The sequence below is a fragment of the Rhamphochromis sp. 'chilingali' genome, assembly GCF_963969265.1.
Source record: "Rhamphochromis sp. 'chilingali' genome assembly, chromosome: 4".
NCBI classification, from domain to species: domain Eukaryota; kingdom Metazoa; phylum Chordata; class Actinopteri; order Cichliformes; family Cichlidae; genus Rhamphochromis; species Rhamphochromis sp. 'chilingali'.
This window is the reverse complement of record NC_137948.1, coordinates 36,389,160-36,405,691: the sequence shown is the minus strand read 5'-3', so window position 1 is coordinate 36,405,691 and position 16,532 is coordinate 36,389,160. Positions and strand designations below refer to the sequence as shown.

General features: G+C 39.8%; 1 protein-coding gene across 1 annotated transcript in view; it reads right to left on the bottom strand.

Moving 5' to 3' along the window:
* The window catches only part of LOC308396365 (voltage-dependent T-type calcium channel subunit alpha-1I-like), a 168,836-nt gene that overhangs the window by 78,643 nt on the left and 73,661 nt on the right, over positions 1 to 16,532 (bottom strand). The window contains exons 9-13 of the mRNA XM_080881602.1: positions 8,098 to 8,249; positions 5,799 to 5,984; positions 4,541 to 4,658; positions 3,434 to 3,589; positions 106 to 193 (exon numbers count right to left, since the gene is read on the bottom strand). Of these exons, the coding sequence (XP_080737728.1) occupies positions 106 to 193; positions 3,434 to 3,589; positions 4,541 to 4,658; positions 5,799 to 5,984; positions 8,098 to 8,249 (700 nt within the window). The remainder of the gene's footprint in view (positions 1 to 105; positions 194 to 3,433; positions 3,590 to 4,540; positions 4,659 to 5,798; positions 5,985 to 8,097; positions 8,250 to 16,532) is intronic.

The following is a 16,532-nucleotide window of genomic DNA, read 5'->3' as shown; positions in this document are numbered from 1 at the left end:
ATTCTGACCTCATGCATGTCGATCTTACTTCAGGCCTTTTTTAGCTGAGTGGTACTAATAACATGGCAGCTGAGTGTAATCAGAAAGTTTGGATGTCGCTCTTACCAGACAACTTGATGGAGTCACGTTTTTCACTCTCGTCAAAGTTGGAGGAGGAGTGATCATCGTCTGAATATGAACGATTTGCATCACCCTGTAGATAAAAAAAATCTATCAGACAGGACTCGTGGTCTAAAAGATTTTTGTCACAGACTTTTTTTTTTTCAGATTTTGTCATACGCCAGCCTTTAATCTCCGGGGCAAAACAGTGCTCCCTCACAACAGCTATCAGACGTATTTAAACATACTATCAGACAATCTTAGATCGACGCCCCTCTGTAAGTCTGTAAAACCCTCAAAGTACTGACACACTACTCCAGGAGCCCTCTCAGACTTGGTTAAGACCAATGGGATTTCCCCTACAGTCTTCACTGAGGGAGTAAATTGGCTCAATAATCCCTAGTGTGTCGCAGTTGTAGACCCAGAACAGATGAGTGGAGGAAGGGGAGCGAGCTGGAGGAGAAAAGGCCGACAGCGAGAGAAAGGAGAGAATAAAAGGCAGGAAGAGAGACAGACTGAATGACTGATGGCAGGGTTTTGTTTTGGCATTTCAGAAAGATCAATCAAGAGCCGCGTGATTTGTGTCAATGTTTCCCTCCCAACTCACACATCATAGCTACATGCCATGAATATGGTAATGCTTTGATCTGTGTATGAAAACTCAACTGGGTTACTCAACCACACTACAATTTTCCAGTGATATCATCTGACATCGTTTGACAGCTGAGGGCAGATTGACAGCATCACTTTTGCAGTGTTTTCCACTGAGAGGGATGGCTTCAGAAATTCTGCTGTATTTAATTATTATTACATAGGACCAATACTATAATATATATCATCACTCTTTTTTTCTACAGCACAAAACAGATTTTAAACTTGATTTTTGTTCATTTCTTTTACTATATTTAGATCCTCATGTTCTCAAACCTCAAGTTTGCTCACCTACAAACAAATGAACAGTCTAAATTTTCACTGTAGTTTGGTTTTAATGAAAAGAGACAGAATATCAACAAAATGTCTAGACATTTGTCACTGAGTGAAATACGTATTTGATCCCCTACAACCAAGCCAGAATTCTCATTCAATTCAATTCAGTTTTATTTATACTTCTGGCTCCCTCTTTAGCTGTGTGTCCATGTGGCACACGTATTACAATCAAGTAATCATTAATCAATGAATTATAGACACCCCTGATCTCAACTTATTATGTGTATAAAGCACAGCTGTCCACAGAGTCAATTTCTTCCATTTTAGCCTCTCCTCCACCACGGGCAAGACCAAAGAGCTGTCAAAGGACGTCGGGGACAAAATTGTGGAGCTGCACCAGGCTGGAGTGAGCTACAAGACCTTCAGCAAGAAGCTTGGCGAGAAGCTGACAGCTGCTGGTACGATTAGTCAGAAATGGAAGACATATAAAATGACCATCAACCTTCCTCAGCCTGGAGCTTGATGCAAGATTGAGCTCTTTGGCATAAACTTGACCCGCCATCTTCAGAGGAAGAAAAATGCTGAGAATGACATAAAGAAGGCCTACCCCACAGTCAAGCACAGAGATGAAAACTATGCCTTGGGGCCCGTATAGATACAGGACAACTTCACCGTATTGAGGGGCCAATCGATGGGGCCATGTACTATAAAATCTTGGATGAGAACCTCCTTCCCTCCCTCTGCTCTGCTTTTTTCCATCCTGAAGATGGATCATTGATTGGTCTTCCAACATGACGATAACACAAAACATACAACCGAGGCAACAAAGGTGAAGAACATTAAGGTCGGTGCATTGCCTCCAGACATCAGTCCTACAGAAAATCTGTGAAGCCCAGAAAATCTGGGAGCTGAATTTTCAAGTTGCAAGAGTCACCCAAGAAAACAAAAAGGACACAAACTCTCCCGAGATGTGTAAAAATCTTTTGAAAAACTATAAGAAACATCATACGCCTCTGCTTACCAACAAGGGTTTCTCCATCAAGCGCTAAGTCATCTTTTGGATCAAAGATTTATTTCACTCAGTGGTGTGTAAATCAATGTAAAACTTTTATGTAATGTGTATTTTCTGGATTTTTGATTGAAATTTGGTGTCTTTCCATTAAAATTAACCTACCAAAAAAATACAGATTGTTTATTTCTTTATCAGCGTGTCAAATATTTGATTCCCCCACTGAACATCATTTCAGTTCCTGCTTGTACTGTGATAACAGTTTGACATTCAGAAGAAGTATTGCAGGAAATACGTTTTTTATGGATGTGATGGCTTTAATGTTGATAGAAGTCACCATATTTAGTGCACAGAGCAAATACTCTGAACATTATGTGTGTAACGTTTGTCTATCCTTGCCTGACTGATAATACAGTCAACTTGTATGTATGAGGTTTTACACATCTATGTAAAGAAGCTAGCATGCAAAGCCCCTCTGCTGAGTTTATTATGTAACAGGAATGATAAAAGATGATGCAGCATAATATCCATACTGCACTTGAGGCACATTAGATTGTAGGTCACCCGAATTTTGGCAGCTCAATACGCAGTCATTGCAGCTGTATGCATAAAACGGAAAAAAACAGACTTAAAGCACAAAAATACATTTTGAGCTGTGTTCAAATGAAAGCAATACATTACATGTATTACATGGACTGTGCAGACAGTCTGATTTAAATAGAATTTAATCCATTTTGTCAAATGCCATAAGATGGATGGCTGAAAAACAGTCGAAGTGTTGACTGTGTAGACATGCTGTAAACATGTAAATCTGCTCAATTCAGTGATTATGGAAATCAACAGAGGGCAACAGCTCGGTTTATTTTAGCTGTGAAGGTCTTTGCCAAAGGTTAAATTCTTCAGTTTGAGAGACACAGACAGACTGATATCAGTGGACCACGCAAGAGATCACTGTGCAGGGAGTGCAAGCATCGGGTCAAGTTAGATAGAGAAGTGCCAAAGTTTGGAAATGTATCTAAATCACAGGCGGCCAAACAGCTTACGAGGCCGTGCTTTTTACAATATTAGAGATGTGGCACTTATTTGGTGGATGTTTTCAAATATCTGTAAGCTAAGTGCTCCTCCATCAATTTATACGATTATTCCATTGAGTCGTGGTATAATTTGGACTTATAAACTAGTTAAATTATTGCCAGACATAATCATGTTCATTTATTGAGTTTCTCTGGTGGCTGTTAGAGGCCAATACAACAATAATAATTAGAAATATTTCACTACTGATGAACACAGAATTGGATTAATAATTTTAGATGAGTAACAATTAAAAGATGAACAAGCTTACATTGTGCAGTTTGAAATGTGGCAGCAGTCAGCATCGGGTTGACCTATGCCCCTTACCTCCGCCTGAAAGCCTTCAACCAGGATGGCGACCAGCAGGTTGAAGAGGACGTAGTTTCCAAATGTCATGAGGGCCACAAAGTACAGAGCAGCAAGCGGTGAGGTCGCTGCCATACCATTGTACAAAACTGCGTTCCAGTCCTCCTGGGTCAGAATCTTTGAGATTTGCATAGACAGACGTAGGAGGTTAGTAACACAAAAAGGGCCTACTGATTGTTAAGCGCTAAACGACTCTAGTCATGCTGGAGTAAAAATAGAACTGCAACATCCTTGTGACCAATAAAACAATTTGGCTGGTTGGTTAAACAGAATTTTTTCACTTTTACTGACCAACTGGAAATAGTTACAGTGACCAGCTGGTTGGCCAGAGGTTGAGGATGCAGCACCCTTAACCCTCTTACGCATAGTGGTCACTACAGTGGACAGCTATTCCACTGAAGGCTGTTTTCTTGTATTTGTGTCAGTATTGATGGTATACTTGCACATAAACCACTACATTGGACACTGATGTGTCACTCCATACCCTGCCACCCACTGGGCAGCCAGCGTTGTCCACCTAAGTGGACGTGTAAAAAACTCTTTGAAAAGTACATGTTTAAAAAATGAAGTTCAAAAATCATGCCTGTGGTTTTTTCATGCCTAAAGATGAATAAAAATATCCAGGTTGTCATAACTCATGGATGAAAGGGTTAAGCTATGGGTGACCACTTTGGGTTGCAAGGTGACTGCACTGGATCCCCGTTTGCAACCAATTTTAGTCAGTCACCACTGCATCTCTTTGACGGAGTCAACTCAACTGGTTGCTAACTTTGCCAACAGCAAGAAACTCCTTCCCGGCAGCAACTACGTCACTATTTGTACAAACATTTCAGAGTTTCTGTTTTAAACATATCAGGTTCTGGCTGTACTCTGAATTTAAAACGTTGATGTGACTGTTTCAATGTGATTATCACAGTTAACTGATGAATTATCACAAAGTGATGGCATGTAATTGTTAACCTGACCCTGTCAGGTTAACAATTAACCTGACAGGGTCAGGTTTGAGGCATGCCTGTAGTTTGAGGCATGTTGTGCTCATATAAATCAAAGCTATGATATGTTGAATACCTGAAAAACGGTGACAATGGCCCACAGCAAGGAATCAAAGTTCTTCCTGTCTGGTACTGTGTCTCCGGTCTCCGTCTTAAGACTGAATTTGCATCCAAAAATGTGCATCCCAAGGATACTGCAATACAATATACCACACAACATACACTCGGTCATCTGATATACCTGACTAATAATTAAATTCAGATCTTTGTTAAATCCATTTAAGCATGATACAAATACAATCATCTTTTATAGAATCACACACGAAGACGCTTTGGATAATTAAGCTGTATCTGTACCCTAAAGGTTCCTAACTGTGTAAATTCAGTTTTATTTATTTATTTATTTATTTTTAAGTGTCATCATTTGTTTTGTACTGTGTGACTTTCCGAGCTGAAATAAATTAGATGGCTGTAAATGCCTGAGTGCTGTTGGACGCTGGGGAACGGCTACATGAGATTTAATCCGCTCCAGCGACCATTTAAAATGTAAAGAACCAAACTAAACATTCACCAACAGTCTCAAACGTTTCATTTAGTAACATTTCTGAAGAAAAAAAGCATTCACGTTGCCATTATGGGTATTAAATGTGGCGTTACAGAGAAAAGTTTTAAATTTAGCTGTTAAAAATCTAACCGATGGAAAAATGAAGTTGTCTAATTACTTTTTTTTTAACACTGTATGTAAAATAACATCTAATTTAACAATGACTTCCTTTTACATTAACCCTGTGTATGAGTCTGAACAGACACACAGAGGATTTTTTTTAAAGCACACTGAGATCTCAGGGTCATTTTCCTCAGACATTACAAAACAAAATTACAGGGATGTGAGTGGCATGCAAATCTGAAAACAGTATATAAATAAAGACAACAAATACTGTGTACACTGAACACCCACTAAAGGACCTATTAACTCTCAAAGCAGTTCTGTGGCAGTGCTTGAGCATCACAAATGTGCCCTTGTTGCTCTACTCACTTAAGTGTATGCTTGTTAAAATCTAACCAGATCATCAAGGGTCTGCTTGTTATTTTGTACCCAGGGTTAATAGCTGCTGTGGAATGTTGTGACCGTCTGTGCTACAATGGTTGCTGGTAAGCAGCTGTGCAGATCTAAAGCCAATACGTGCCACACCATGAAAGTAGAGGGTGAAACAGAGATCTGACTCACAGTACTGTTCCTGACACCAACTAAAAACACAGCTGAAAGAAACGGATCAAACGAGCCGTTTACATTCTTCTTCTTTTATTATGATCACACAGTGTGTACACCTTACCTAAAGATGAAGATGAAGAGCATTAGTAACATGCAGAAGGTGGCCACGTTGTCCATGGTCTTCATCAGGACCACCAGCTGTCTCCTGAGAGCTGGCATGAACCTCACCAGTTTCAGCACCCTCAGCAGCCTGAAGGTCCTCAAAACAGACAAACCACCGTCCGACTGGCCGATAATCTCACACACACTGAGGGGTGAAGCACAAAATGCTGCTAAATGTCCATTTTAACATAGCATGTACAGAAAAAACACTTACATATGTACATAAAGCATAAATGAAAAAATGCCCTTTTACACGTAACTACAATAACATTTACATTTTGGTTGTATTACATAACTACAATAAAAAGTTTAAATTTCATGATACATTCAGTTCATACAGAGCATATTTTCCTCAATTAATTATATAAATAAACAAATCTTTTGTTTTAATATTTAATATTAATATTTTTAATAAGACTTATGTTTTACTGCGAGTCTATGAGGACGAAGAATAATTGTTTTGTTTTGTATTTTGCTCATTTCTTGCAAACACGTTTCAACAGTGGCTATAACTGCAACTACACCTGCCCTGCCTGAGATGACCATATGATGAATATCCACTCTCACTGACATCACACACAGCCAAGAGTAGAAAAAACTGGCTGAAACATTTTGGCTCATGGGAACTAAATGTGAACATATTTTATGCCTAAGAAAACAACTTCTAACTGCTTCTTCGCTCTGTAGTCCATCGTGTGCACACACAGCACTGGTTCATCACTTGCATTAGGTGCCTTATTTTAAAGCATGATTCAAAGGTCAATGTTAAGTGCCTTAACAAAATTCCTCTGAAAATAGTCAAGTACAAGGACTGCATTGAAAATCAATGAGAAAGCGTCCATTTTCAACACACACTAGCACTGGACTGTAACACATTCAAGAGGTTTATCTTAGCTGGTCGCACACAAGGACTCAACACAACACATCTTTGCTATTGCATTTGCACTACTGCACTAATGCACATAGGCTTGATTTATTTTATATTCCCTTTTATCTTTTCATAATGATCTCTTTCTATACTAGACTGAGAGAGAAACTGCAAACCCTGTACATGCAATGAATTGAAAATCTTGAATCCAATGGCCGAAGGAAGACTTTGGAAGACCTTCTGAAAGACTGGAGAAATATTGCTCAAGATCATTTTCAAGCAATATTGCAGATAATTATTGCTGCAGCACAAGGCCAAAAGTGTTCATTTTCATTATTATACACCTTCAAGTCCCTAACCTTTAAGGGAATCAGTACTGATTCTAATTTCTCATTTCTTTTCCCATCAACTCAAGTAAGTGTAGTAACTGATCCATGTTAAATTTGTGGTCACTTTTTAATCTTCAAGTAATTCATTTGTCCACTAGCAGGTTACCAGGGTTCTTGAGATTGCAAGTGAAGCTCTAAATGCTTTTATTTGTACATGAGTTCACAAAACGTGATGGCTGAAGTTTTGCTGTCTATTTTCTTTCTCATTCTGACGGATATTTAACGTGAACAGAGAGCTGTTCTCAAATATGCCTTTAAAGAAACACGTCTCCTCGGGTTGGTAGCTTTCAAAGGCCTCACTCAGCACATCAAAATAGCGTTGGCTTTGAATTGACAAAGACCGAATAGGGACCCTTGCATAGCAGCTCAGTATAAATAGCTGAGGACGTTCAGATAGAAAAAGAGATGGAAATGGGTAGCGGGGCAAGAGATAAGAAGACAGATGCAGATATGTTCAATCACCATGTATCTTCTGTGATGGGTTGCACATTTGATCTTGTTCAGTTTTAGTTGCTTTGATGTGTATTTGATCTCGGGGTTATAATGGGGATCACACACAAAGGCGCCTAACCAGATGAATTGGGGGGAAAAAACACCAGCAGATCAAAGGCATTGCCACTCACCTGAAGCTTCCAGGCACACAAAACAAAAGACAAAATCTGTTTGCTGCTTTCTGACGCTTTGGCATCTAAATCCATACAGGTGGTACATTTGAACAAGATAGAAAGCACATGACAATTTGACAAAGTATGAATAATTAAACTGCAGGCTCTCTTTCCAGAATCGTCTGGCAAATGAAAAAAAAGCCGATATCTAAATTACATCAGTTACTATATTAGAAACTGTTTTTTTTACTCTCCAAAGCCTACTTCCGTCTTCTTGTGCTATTGAGGACATTCAAACTCTAAAATTACCTTTAGCTCTGACATATCTATGGCTGTCCACACATAAGGGTAACCTTTAAAAGCTGTACGTAACAACTGCAATCAGTGTTTTAGTACCTTATGATGACAATGATTCCATCAAAGACGTTGTAAGGGTTTCTCAGGTAGTTGAAAGAGCCAAAAGCTGTGAGCTTGAGGATCATCTCCAAGGAGAACATGCTTGTAAAGACGATGTTGCAGATCTCCAGAACATTGGTGAGCTCCTCTGGCTGTTAGCATAGAGACAAATAAAAGTAAGAGAAATTAGAAATGAAAGAGAGGTATATAAGCAGGGGTGCACATAAGTGGTCCGCAGGTGCGCATTCGCTGTCAAAATAAAAGACGCGCACCAGATAAGAAGTAGCAACGTGCGTTCGCGTACATATAAAAGGCACTGTTTTTGCCTTTTATATGCTGCAACTTCTTATCTGGTGCGCGTCTATTATTTTGACAGTGAATGCGCACCTGCGGACCACTTATGTGCACCCCTGTGTATAAGGATGATAGGCAGAGACATTCAAAACAGTCAAGCTTCTAGTTACTAGCTAAAAAGAAAGTGTGATTATGCTTAATTTAAAAGTTTAAAGATAATAAAGATCTGTCTTCTGAAGGTCTCAGTTTGTTTGACAATCAGTAAAATATCGTCGGCATGTTCAAATAGTCTGTAATCTGCTGTCTGCACCAATCCCAAACAGCAGCAGGCAATAGTTAAACCAATTATAAAGCTCATCAATACATTTTGCAGATATTAATTAAAGAAACAGAATTTACTCAGTCCACCCTGAAGACTGCTGAAAGACCACATTTATATCCAAAAAATGTCTTTAAGAGCTCAGATTTCATATACAGTATCTTTTTGGTCTTCAGTTGTCAGTTTACCATCATAGTAATTGCACTAGCCATAATTAATCATAATAAGTCAACTTATTAACACACTAGCACAATCATTTGGTTATTTCTTTTTTGTTGTTTTATTTATTTCATTTTCAATCCTCCATATGCCGTTGCAACATATCTATCTATGTATCTATACATACATATATATATATATATTCTTGTCGTCTAATGTTGTTCTGTTTCATTTGAACACATCTCTCTCTTTCTGGCTTTTTGTATAGATTTGCTCAATACGATGAAGAACAGCCATATATATACACGCAGACACACATACAAAGCACTAAATCTGGCACACTCGTGATTTCCAGCACATCTCTATTCCACAGAGCTCCTCTGCAACTTCAGCAATGACATTTCAACATCCCAGAATCAATGAGCACTGTGTTTATCATATTTACATGTCTGTGCGCATGTGTGCAGCTTTTTGTTACCCCTATATACTGTGTGTGTTTGTCACGCCTAATGACTGTTTGCAGTGTGAAAACATGGGCTAATGATGTATGCCCATCAGTGTCCAGACCAGCCAAACAGTGCTGGCAGTCCCTGGAGATCCATTACTGCTGTCTCATTACTGCAGACCTGGAAACAGATCTAAAGACTTGAGTTTTTTTGTTAGCTGATACATGGAATCAAATTAGAAAAGCAGGGATTTTCTATCATACTGAGGACTTCCAGGTTGACTTAGAAAAGTAAGCAGAATTCACTTGTGAACTAGTAGTTTGGGCTCTAAAAATACCTGTAATCAGGCAGTCAAGTCTAAATTTGTCAAGGAAAGGTGTTCGAATCAATCATACACTGCAGTTAGACCAGGGTTCGTAGTAGTAACTTTCTTAGCGAATAATGCAGCAAACAGGTGCAACAGGGTAAAAAGAAAGGAAATTTTCACCATTTGAGCCAATTTATTTGAAATGGCAAAATGCCAAAGCACTTGTCCTTGGCACACTGTTGGAGGAAATCAAACTTGACCTTGAATCTTCAACTAAATGAGGTCATGCAATAACTCAGTGCATCGCAAATTCTTGTAGCCCATTGAACTTCTTTCTGATTTTGGCTTAAAAAGAGAGACGCACATAAATTGGATGCTTATACGCAATTAGCTTTGTCAGATGGTGCTGCTGACTCTCATCGTCTTTAGGTCTGTGTGTGCCATCCTAATCTAATTTGTCCAGCACTTAGTGGGTTCTTCTTGTTGAAATGAGCTGGTCAATTCTGCATAAATAACATCTGAAGAAGTACTCTGATCTGAGATCTTAACTGAGAACGACTGAACTTCAGAGATCAGAGAATCAATGATATGAATCAACGAGCACAGTGGTCTCCATCATCTGTGAATAGGAGAAATTTGGAAGCCCTCAGACTTTTCCTAGAGTTCACCATCCAGTGAGTTGATCTCAAAATATCCAACTGGACAACAATCTTAAGTCTTGTATGGTACAGTGGCCAGAAGTCACTCCCCAGTAAACAGCACATTTCCACATAGCGACACAGAAAGTGCTTACATATGGCCCACACACCGCAAAAAAGGATGGCTGTTTGATGTGTTATACAGTGTTGGTCAAGTTACTTGAAAAAAGTAATCAGTAACTAATTACTGATTACTTCCCCAAAAGAGTAATCCCGTTACTTTACTGATTACTTATTTTCAAAAGTAATTAATTACTTAGTTACTTAGTTACTTTTTAAAAACACGATTTACAACCTGAATAGGTGATAAAGCGATAGATCTTTCAGCCCAATTCTACTTTTTCTACATAATCCATCATACAAAATGTAATCAAATGGAAAAGTCTCTTTTTTTAACTTGTTTTATCAGTTTTAATCTTTTAACTTTATGCATCAAGCAAAAATTTAATTATATGCAACATTCTCTGACTTGAATAAATTAGTTTAACATTTAAAGCTATTTTCTGCACATTCCAGCACATAAAATGAAATATTTTTTGTGTTTACACTCAGTCTTTCAAATAGATGCAAGTAAAACACAGCAGAAAATAAATAAAGTCAAAGACTCAGCGGTCCTGTTGCTCTATTTTCACCTGTAAAGCAGGACTGCGGTAGGCGGAGGTTTACCCTGGTGCAGGTGTGCCGTGGTCAGTTGAAGAATCCGCGAGTTTCTCTGTGAGTTTCCCATTACGTCGTTGCGCACTCGGTGCTTGCTCGGAAGTTTAGGGGTTTTTTTCGCTGTAAAAAGAAGTTTTCTTCCCACGCACAATGGACGCTAATGTTTTTGTCACTTTTTATGGAATCAAACTCAAAGTAAGGTCAGTACTTCCACGCTTTAAACGCTGCACGCTCATACTCTCTCCCACAATCGATATGTGATCCATTGTTGATCTGCACACAGCTGTTGTCACTAACGGCGCACTCGCTTACGTCACTGTCGTGAGACATTCTCGCAAAAAATCACGGTTTTAGTAACGCAGTAACGCAGCGTTCCTACGGGAAAGTAACGGTAATCTAATTACCGTTTTTGCAATAGTAATCCCTTACTTTACTAGTTACTTTTAAAAAGTAATCAGATTACAGTAACGCGTTACTGCCCATCTCTGGTGTTATATGTTTAAAAGTAACCTAGTCAGTTTTGAAGATTAACAATGGCTAACACTGAGCAGTGCTGATTTTCTAACACTGGAATATTTCTAACATTTTGAGTTATTTTCCAGTGTTAGAAAATCAGCACTGCTCAGTGTTAGCCATTGTTAATCTTCAAAACTGACTAGGTTACTTTTAAACATATAACACTGTCAAAAGTGTTAATTTAACACTCAACAGTGTTGTATTTAACACTCAGAGGTGTGGACCCATATATTAATGGATTGGATTTATATAGCGCTTTTCAAGGCACCCAAAGCGCTTTACAATACCACTATTCATTCACTCTCACACACTGGTGGAGGCAGCTACAGTTGTAGCCACAGCTGCCCTGGGGCAGACTGACAGAAGCGAGGCTGCCATATCGCGCCATCGGCCCCTCTGGCCAACACCAGTAGGCAAGTAGGGTAAAGTGTCTTGCCCAGGGACACAACGACCAGGACAGAGAGCCCAGGGATCAAACCGGCGACCTTCCGGTTACAGATGCGATTCCCAACCCCCTGAGCCACGGTCGCCCACGACACTCTCTAGTGTTAATTTAACACTGGAGATTTTGCTGTGTATAGCGCTTTTCTAAAATGGCCTGTATTTGTATAGTGCATTACTAGTCCCTAAGGACCCCAAAGTGCTTTTACACATCCAGTCATCCACCCATTCACACACACACACACTCACACACACACCGGTGATGGCAAGCTACACTGTAGCCACAGCCACCCTGGGGCGCACTGACAGAGGCACCAGGATTACTCTCCTCTCCTCGCCTCTTGCGGATTACTCAAAATGCTCTATACAACATGCCACATTCACCCAATCACACACGTTCTCTACACTGAGTGCTTCCTAACTACATTCACACACATTCACACTCTTGACATGCAGACTGGAGGAGCCAGGGATCAAACCACTAACCTTCAGTAGGCGACCTGTTGTACCTCCTGAGCTACAACCACCCGGTGGTAAACGTGAGTAAACCCTCACTAGGTTTTGGATAAAGTGTACACTCACAAACCTGTCAAACCTGCATCTGAAACGTTGGCTAGCATAGCAGTATAGTATTGCAACATGACATTTGGATCTTCTAACTAAAATAGGAAAATAAGAACATAAATAGTGCCATCATTGCCAGATCTGGCCCACAGCTGGTTGATATACACCCTGCCATGACACCAGTCAGTCAGAAGTGCCAGCTTGATGCTGGATCTGGGCCAGACCTGTTTTCTATGAGCCTGGGCCACATACACCAAACCAGAATCGGGCCAGATGTGGCATACCATCACATAAACAGTGCCATCTACGCCAGGCCTGACCCATATCTGGATGACGTACCACTTACCATGCCAGAAGTCAGCCAGCAGTTCCGGCTGGTGTTTTAGCTAGCAAAACAGTGTGGCTGATGAGGAGTGAAGACACGCTAATGACAACATGTACAACCACTGGAGATGTGAGAAGGACAGACGGAAACATTTAGGTGAAATTTAAGTTCTTAATCAGTTTTATGCTTATTCTAGTGTCATTTATAAGAATTTTCATCTATAATGGTCAATAATCATTAAATGCTATTGCTATGAGTAGCAGAAATTTTACTGTGTAATTAAATATTTTACAGAGTTAATGGAATTTTCACAGAACCACATGCTTTTGCTACAGCACACGTCCTTGTGCAAAATGGGAAAGTTTTAATTTTATCATGACAAAATGTTATCTCTAAAAGGTGTACATGTCTCATTTCTTCCAGAGCAGCCTTGCACCAGAACGGAGGACCTTTACAGGACTCTCTCCCAGACCTCAGTACGACCCTCTCAGGCAGTGCACACCAGGAGCTTCACACTCTGGCTCACACTCATAATACAAGTCAGAGCTTTAAAGTAAAAGTGTGAAGTGTGCTTTCAAAATTGGAGTTTATAGCTGGTTTGGTTTGGTTGGCAGTTCATGTTTTGCCATAATTAAAATTAAATATTTAGACTTTCAATAGCGTTAACATACTACACAGGTCATGAACAAGATTTTTGTAATTTTCATTGTACGTGGGCTAAAGCACTTCATTTACAGACATGTAAATACTGCAATTTGATTCTTTTAATAAACCATGTAACTTGGATGCAAGCGATGCTGGCGTGACCACAGTGCACACGTCTGCTGTTGCTCACAGTGGTCCAAGGGACCGCTCAGGGAGTTTGTGTGTTTGCTCAGACACATGAACAATTTGAGGGAACATTGGTTGCAACATGGAAAAATGTAGAACAACTGAAACTCTGTGAACACTTTCCAAATGCTCTGTATTATTATGTACTGTATTATTAAGGCCGCATCTATTCTCAGGCCCACTTTCATGAACTAAAGTAGAGAAGCTAAAAACATCCACAATGATCTTTCATTTGTCTCGTTATCTCAAAATAACAACATGTGTTTTCTCTTGGTAATTACTTTATTTAATAATTAAGAAGTTTACGGACAGAGATCAAACAGCGCTGCTCTATGATTGTCTGTCTTTGCCCGAATGTTAGAATTAAAGGCAAACAGAAAGGATCCAATCTGATGATGCCGGAGTAGCAGTGTTTGCATTCTCAGGGATCAGGAATGCCATTTCTGCAGGGTGCGAACTACAGGGGAGCCAGAAGGAGCTCGTCTCCTCTTAATAAGACACAGGGTCCTTGAAAACATGATTTATTCAATTTATTAAATATGCTTTTTTGGTTTGTCTTTTTCAATGTATTTATCTTTTCTGCATTGCATGGAGGGTGATTCATTAATAATTCCCTTTACTAAGAATACCGGCATGCATTCTCTGCAAGCTTGACCTCACCCACATCTGCTACAGACAGACGTTGGAGGACACCCTGCAGCAGTCTGACTTGATAAATCATCAATTGTGGAACTGCAATTGGAATTGCATTTAGCCCATGTGTAAACAGGATTTAAAATTTCAGGTTTGTTGAAAAAAAGGATAAATTTGAGTGAAATCTGCAGAGATGGCATGGACAAAGTAACTTATTTATTATTCTAGTATTCTAGTATTATTCTTGTTTACCGGGCTGGAGCTAAATATAACATTACTGGCTACAATAAGCTCTTCTAGTTACCAAGTTGGTCAGAAATGTGAGTAAGTTTTTCAGACTGACATATGGGGCCTATCACTGATCCAGGACCTTGTGTTGTCTTTGGGTATGGCAACCTTAAATAATTAATAACAATTTCAATAACATATATCATATAGCAGTGCTATGCACCCCCCTCCCTCATCATCCCCCGTCTGTCATGCTGATGCATCATTAATTCTCAAATAGCAGTTATTATTCTCTGATATGTTATCTCACTTGGGCCGTTCATCAAGCTCAGCGGTGGATATTAACTGGCTAAAAAAGTAGATGGACTGACATTATTAGGTGCGTACACTGGTGGGCAAAAGATTTGGCAGTGGTATTGTGATGGTTTGCTTAGCCAAGGACGCTCAACAAGGTAGTCTTCTTCTGGGGTGCTGGCCAGGTTTCCCTGACATGTAAGGCCGATTTATCTTAAATGCAAAGTACACAAAGAGTGTTTGCACATTTAAGACCGAACACCCTGGACACTGATTGAAAACAAACCTAATGCAATTTATAATACACACACACAGAAATATATTCAAAACACCCAAACACAAAAACAATATAAAATACCATCAACTAGTAAATTCAGCGCACAAATAGTCCATGATCTCAGTTCAATGCCGTTGCTTGAGTTCATTCACAAAACTAAAGACAAGGAACCCACTCAGAGTTTTTTTTTTTAATCAGTTCCTCAGTTAATTCTCTGTCAGTCCAAAACAGTCACACGCAAGAAAAGCTGCAGGTTTTCTACCTGACGCAAAACAAGAAAGTGAGCTCAGCACTTTCAAACAAACACTTTCTGGAATGGATGCCCGATTCACCACTTTACTCCAGTGGAGTGTCCCAGCGTGAAGTTAGCCTCCTACTGCACAAAGGGAACAAATAATGGAGTTTCAGCTGAGATGGGCCACAGAGGTTATCTCACTGCTTCCTTCTCTGGCATCTTCCATCCCAAATCCTGGCCCACAAGAAAGAGAGTAAAAGGGCTGAACCATCTGCAAGTGCCAAATCCGGGCAGTGACTCGCTATTCTAATTACTATATATACGTCGTTATGTAGATAAAGGCCTTTTACTTTGTTCTCTGGGACAAAAGAGGAGGAAGGTTGAATTTGCAGCTGGAAGATGACAGGATCCTGGCCATCATGAAAGGAACAGGGTGTCCACATGAACTAACAGTGATTAGAAGCGAGAGGCACAACCTGTCAGTTTTACTACCAGGTCCTCAAGACCACATACTAAGGATGATCAAGAAAAGCTGCCAGCAAAAAGATTCAAATCTGCTCTGTTGAGAGGCTTTCCACAGCACAAACCTCAGTGATGACAGCTGGCCAAAACAGCTGAAAATTCTGTTCCTCGCTGAGCTTGGGTATTAAACATTGCTATCTGAGGCCAAAAGAACTAAAGATGAGGAGATTTAAAGGTGGTGCAAGAGACAAAGAGGACAACATGCCACGAGCTGATGGAGGACTGGCACTAAAATAGATTGCATGTCAACTTTGGAAAAAGATCCAACCTTCTGTTTTCTTTTCCTCACCCCCAACCGGTCATGGCAAATGCCTGCCCCAACCTGAGCCTGGTTTTGCTGGAGGTTTCTTCCTGTTAGAAGGGAGTTTTTCCTTCCTACTGTCTCCACGTGCTTGCTCATAAGGGGTGATGTGATTGTTGGGTCTTTACACTACAATATAAACAGCCTTGAGCTGACTGTTGTGATTTAAAGGGCTATATAAATACAACGGAAATGAAAAATCAAAAATTCATCAACAAGGATGCCTGAATGAAGACGTCATCCTGGCAAACACATCTTCTCACATGGTCTATATGATAGCAACCACCCCATTTATGGTCCCCTGTTTAGCCTTTTTATTAGAAATATACCCTTTTGTTAGTTCTTAATTCTCATTTTTTCTCCCTCTCCATTCTCAGTAACTGTCTGT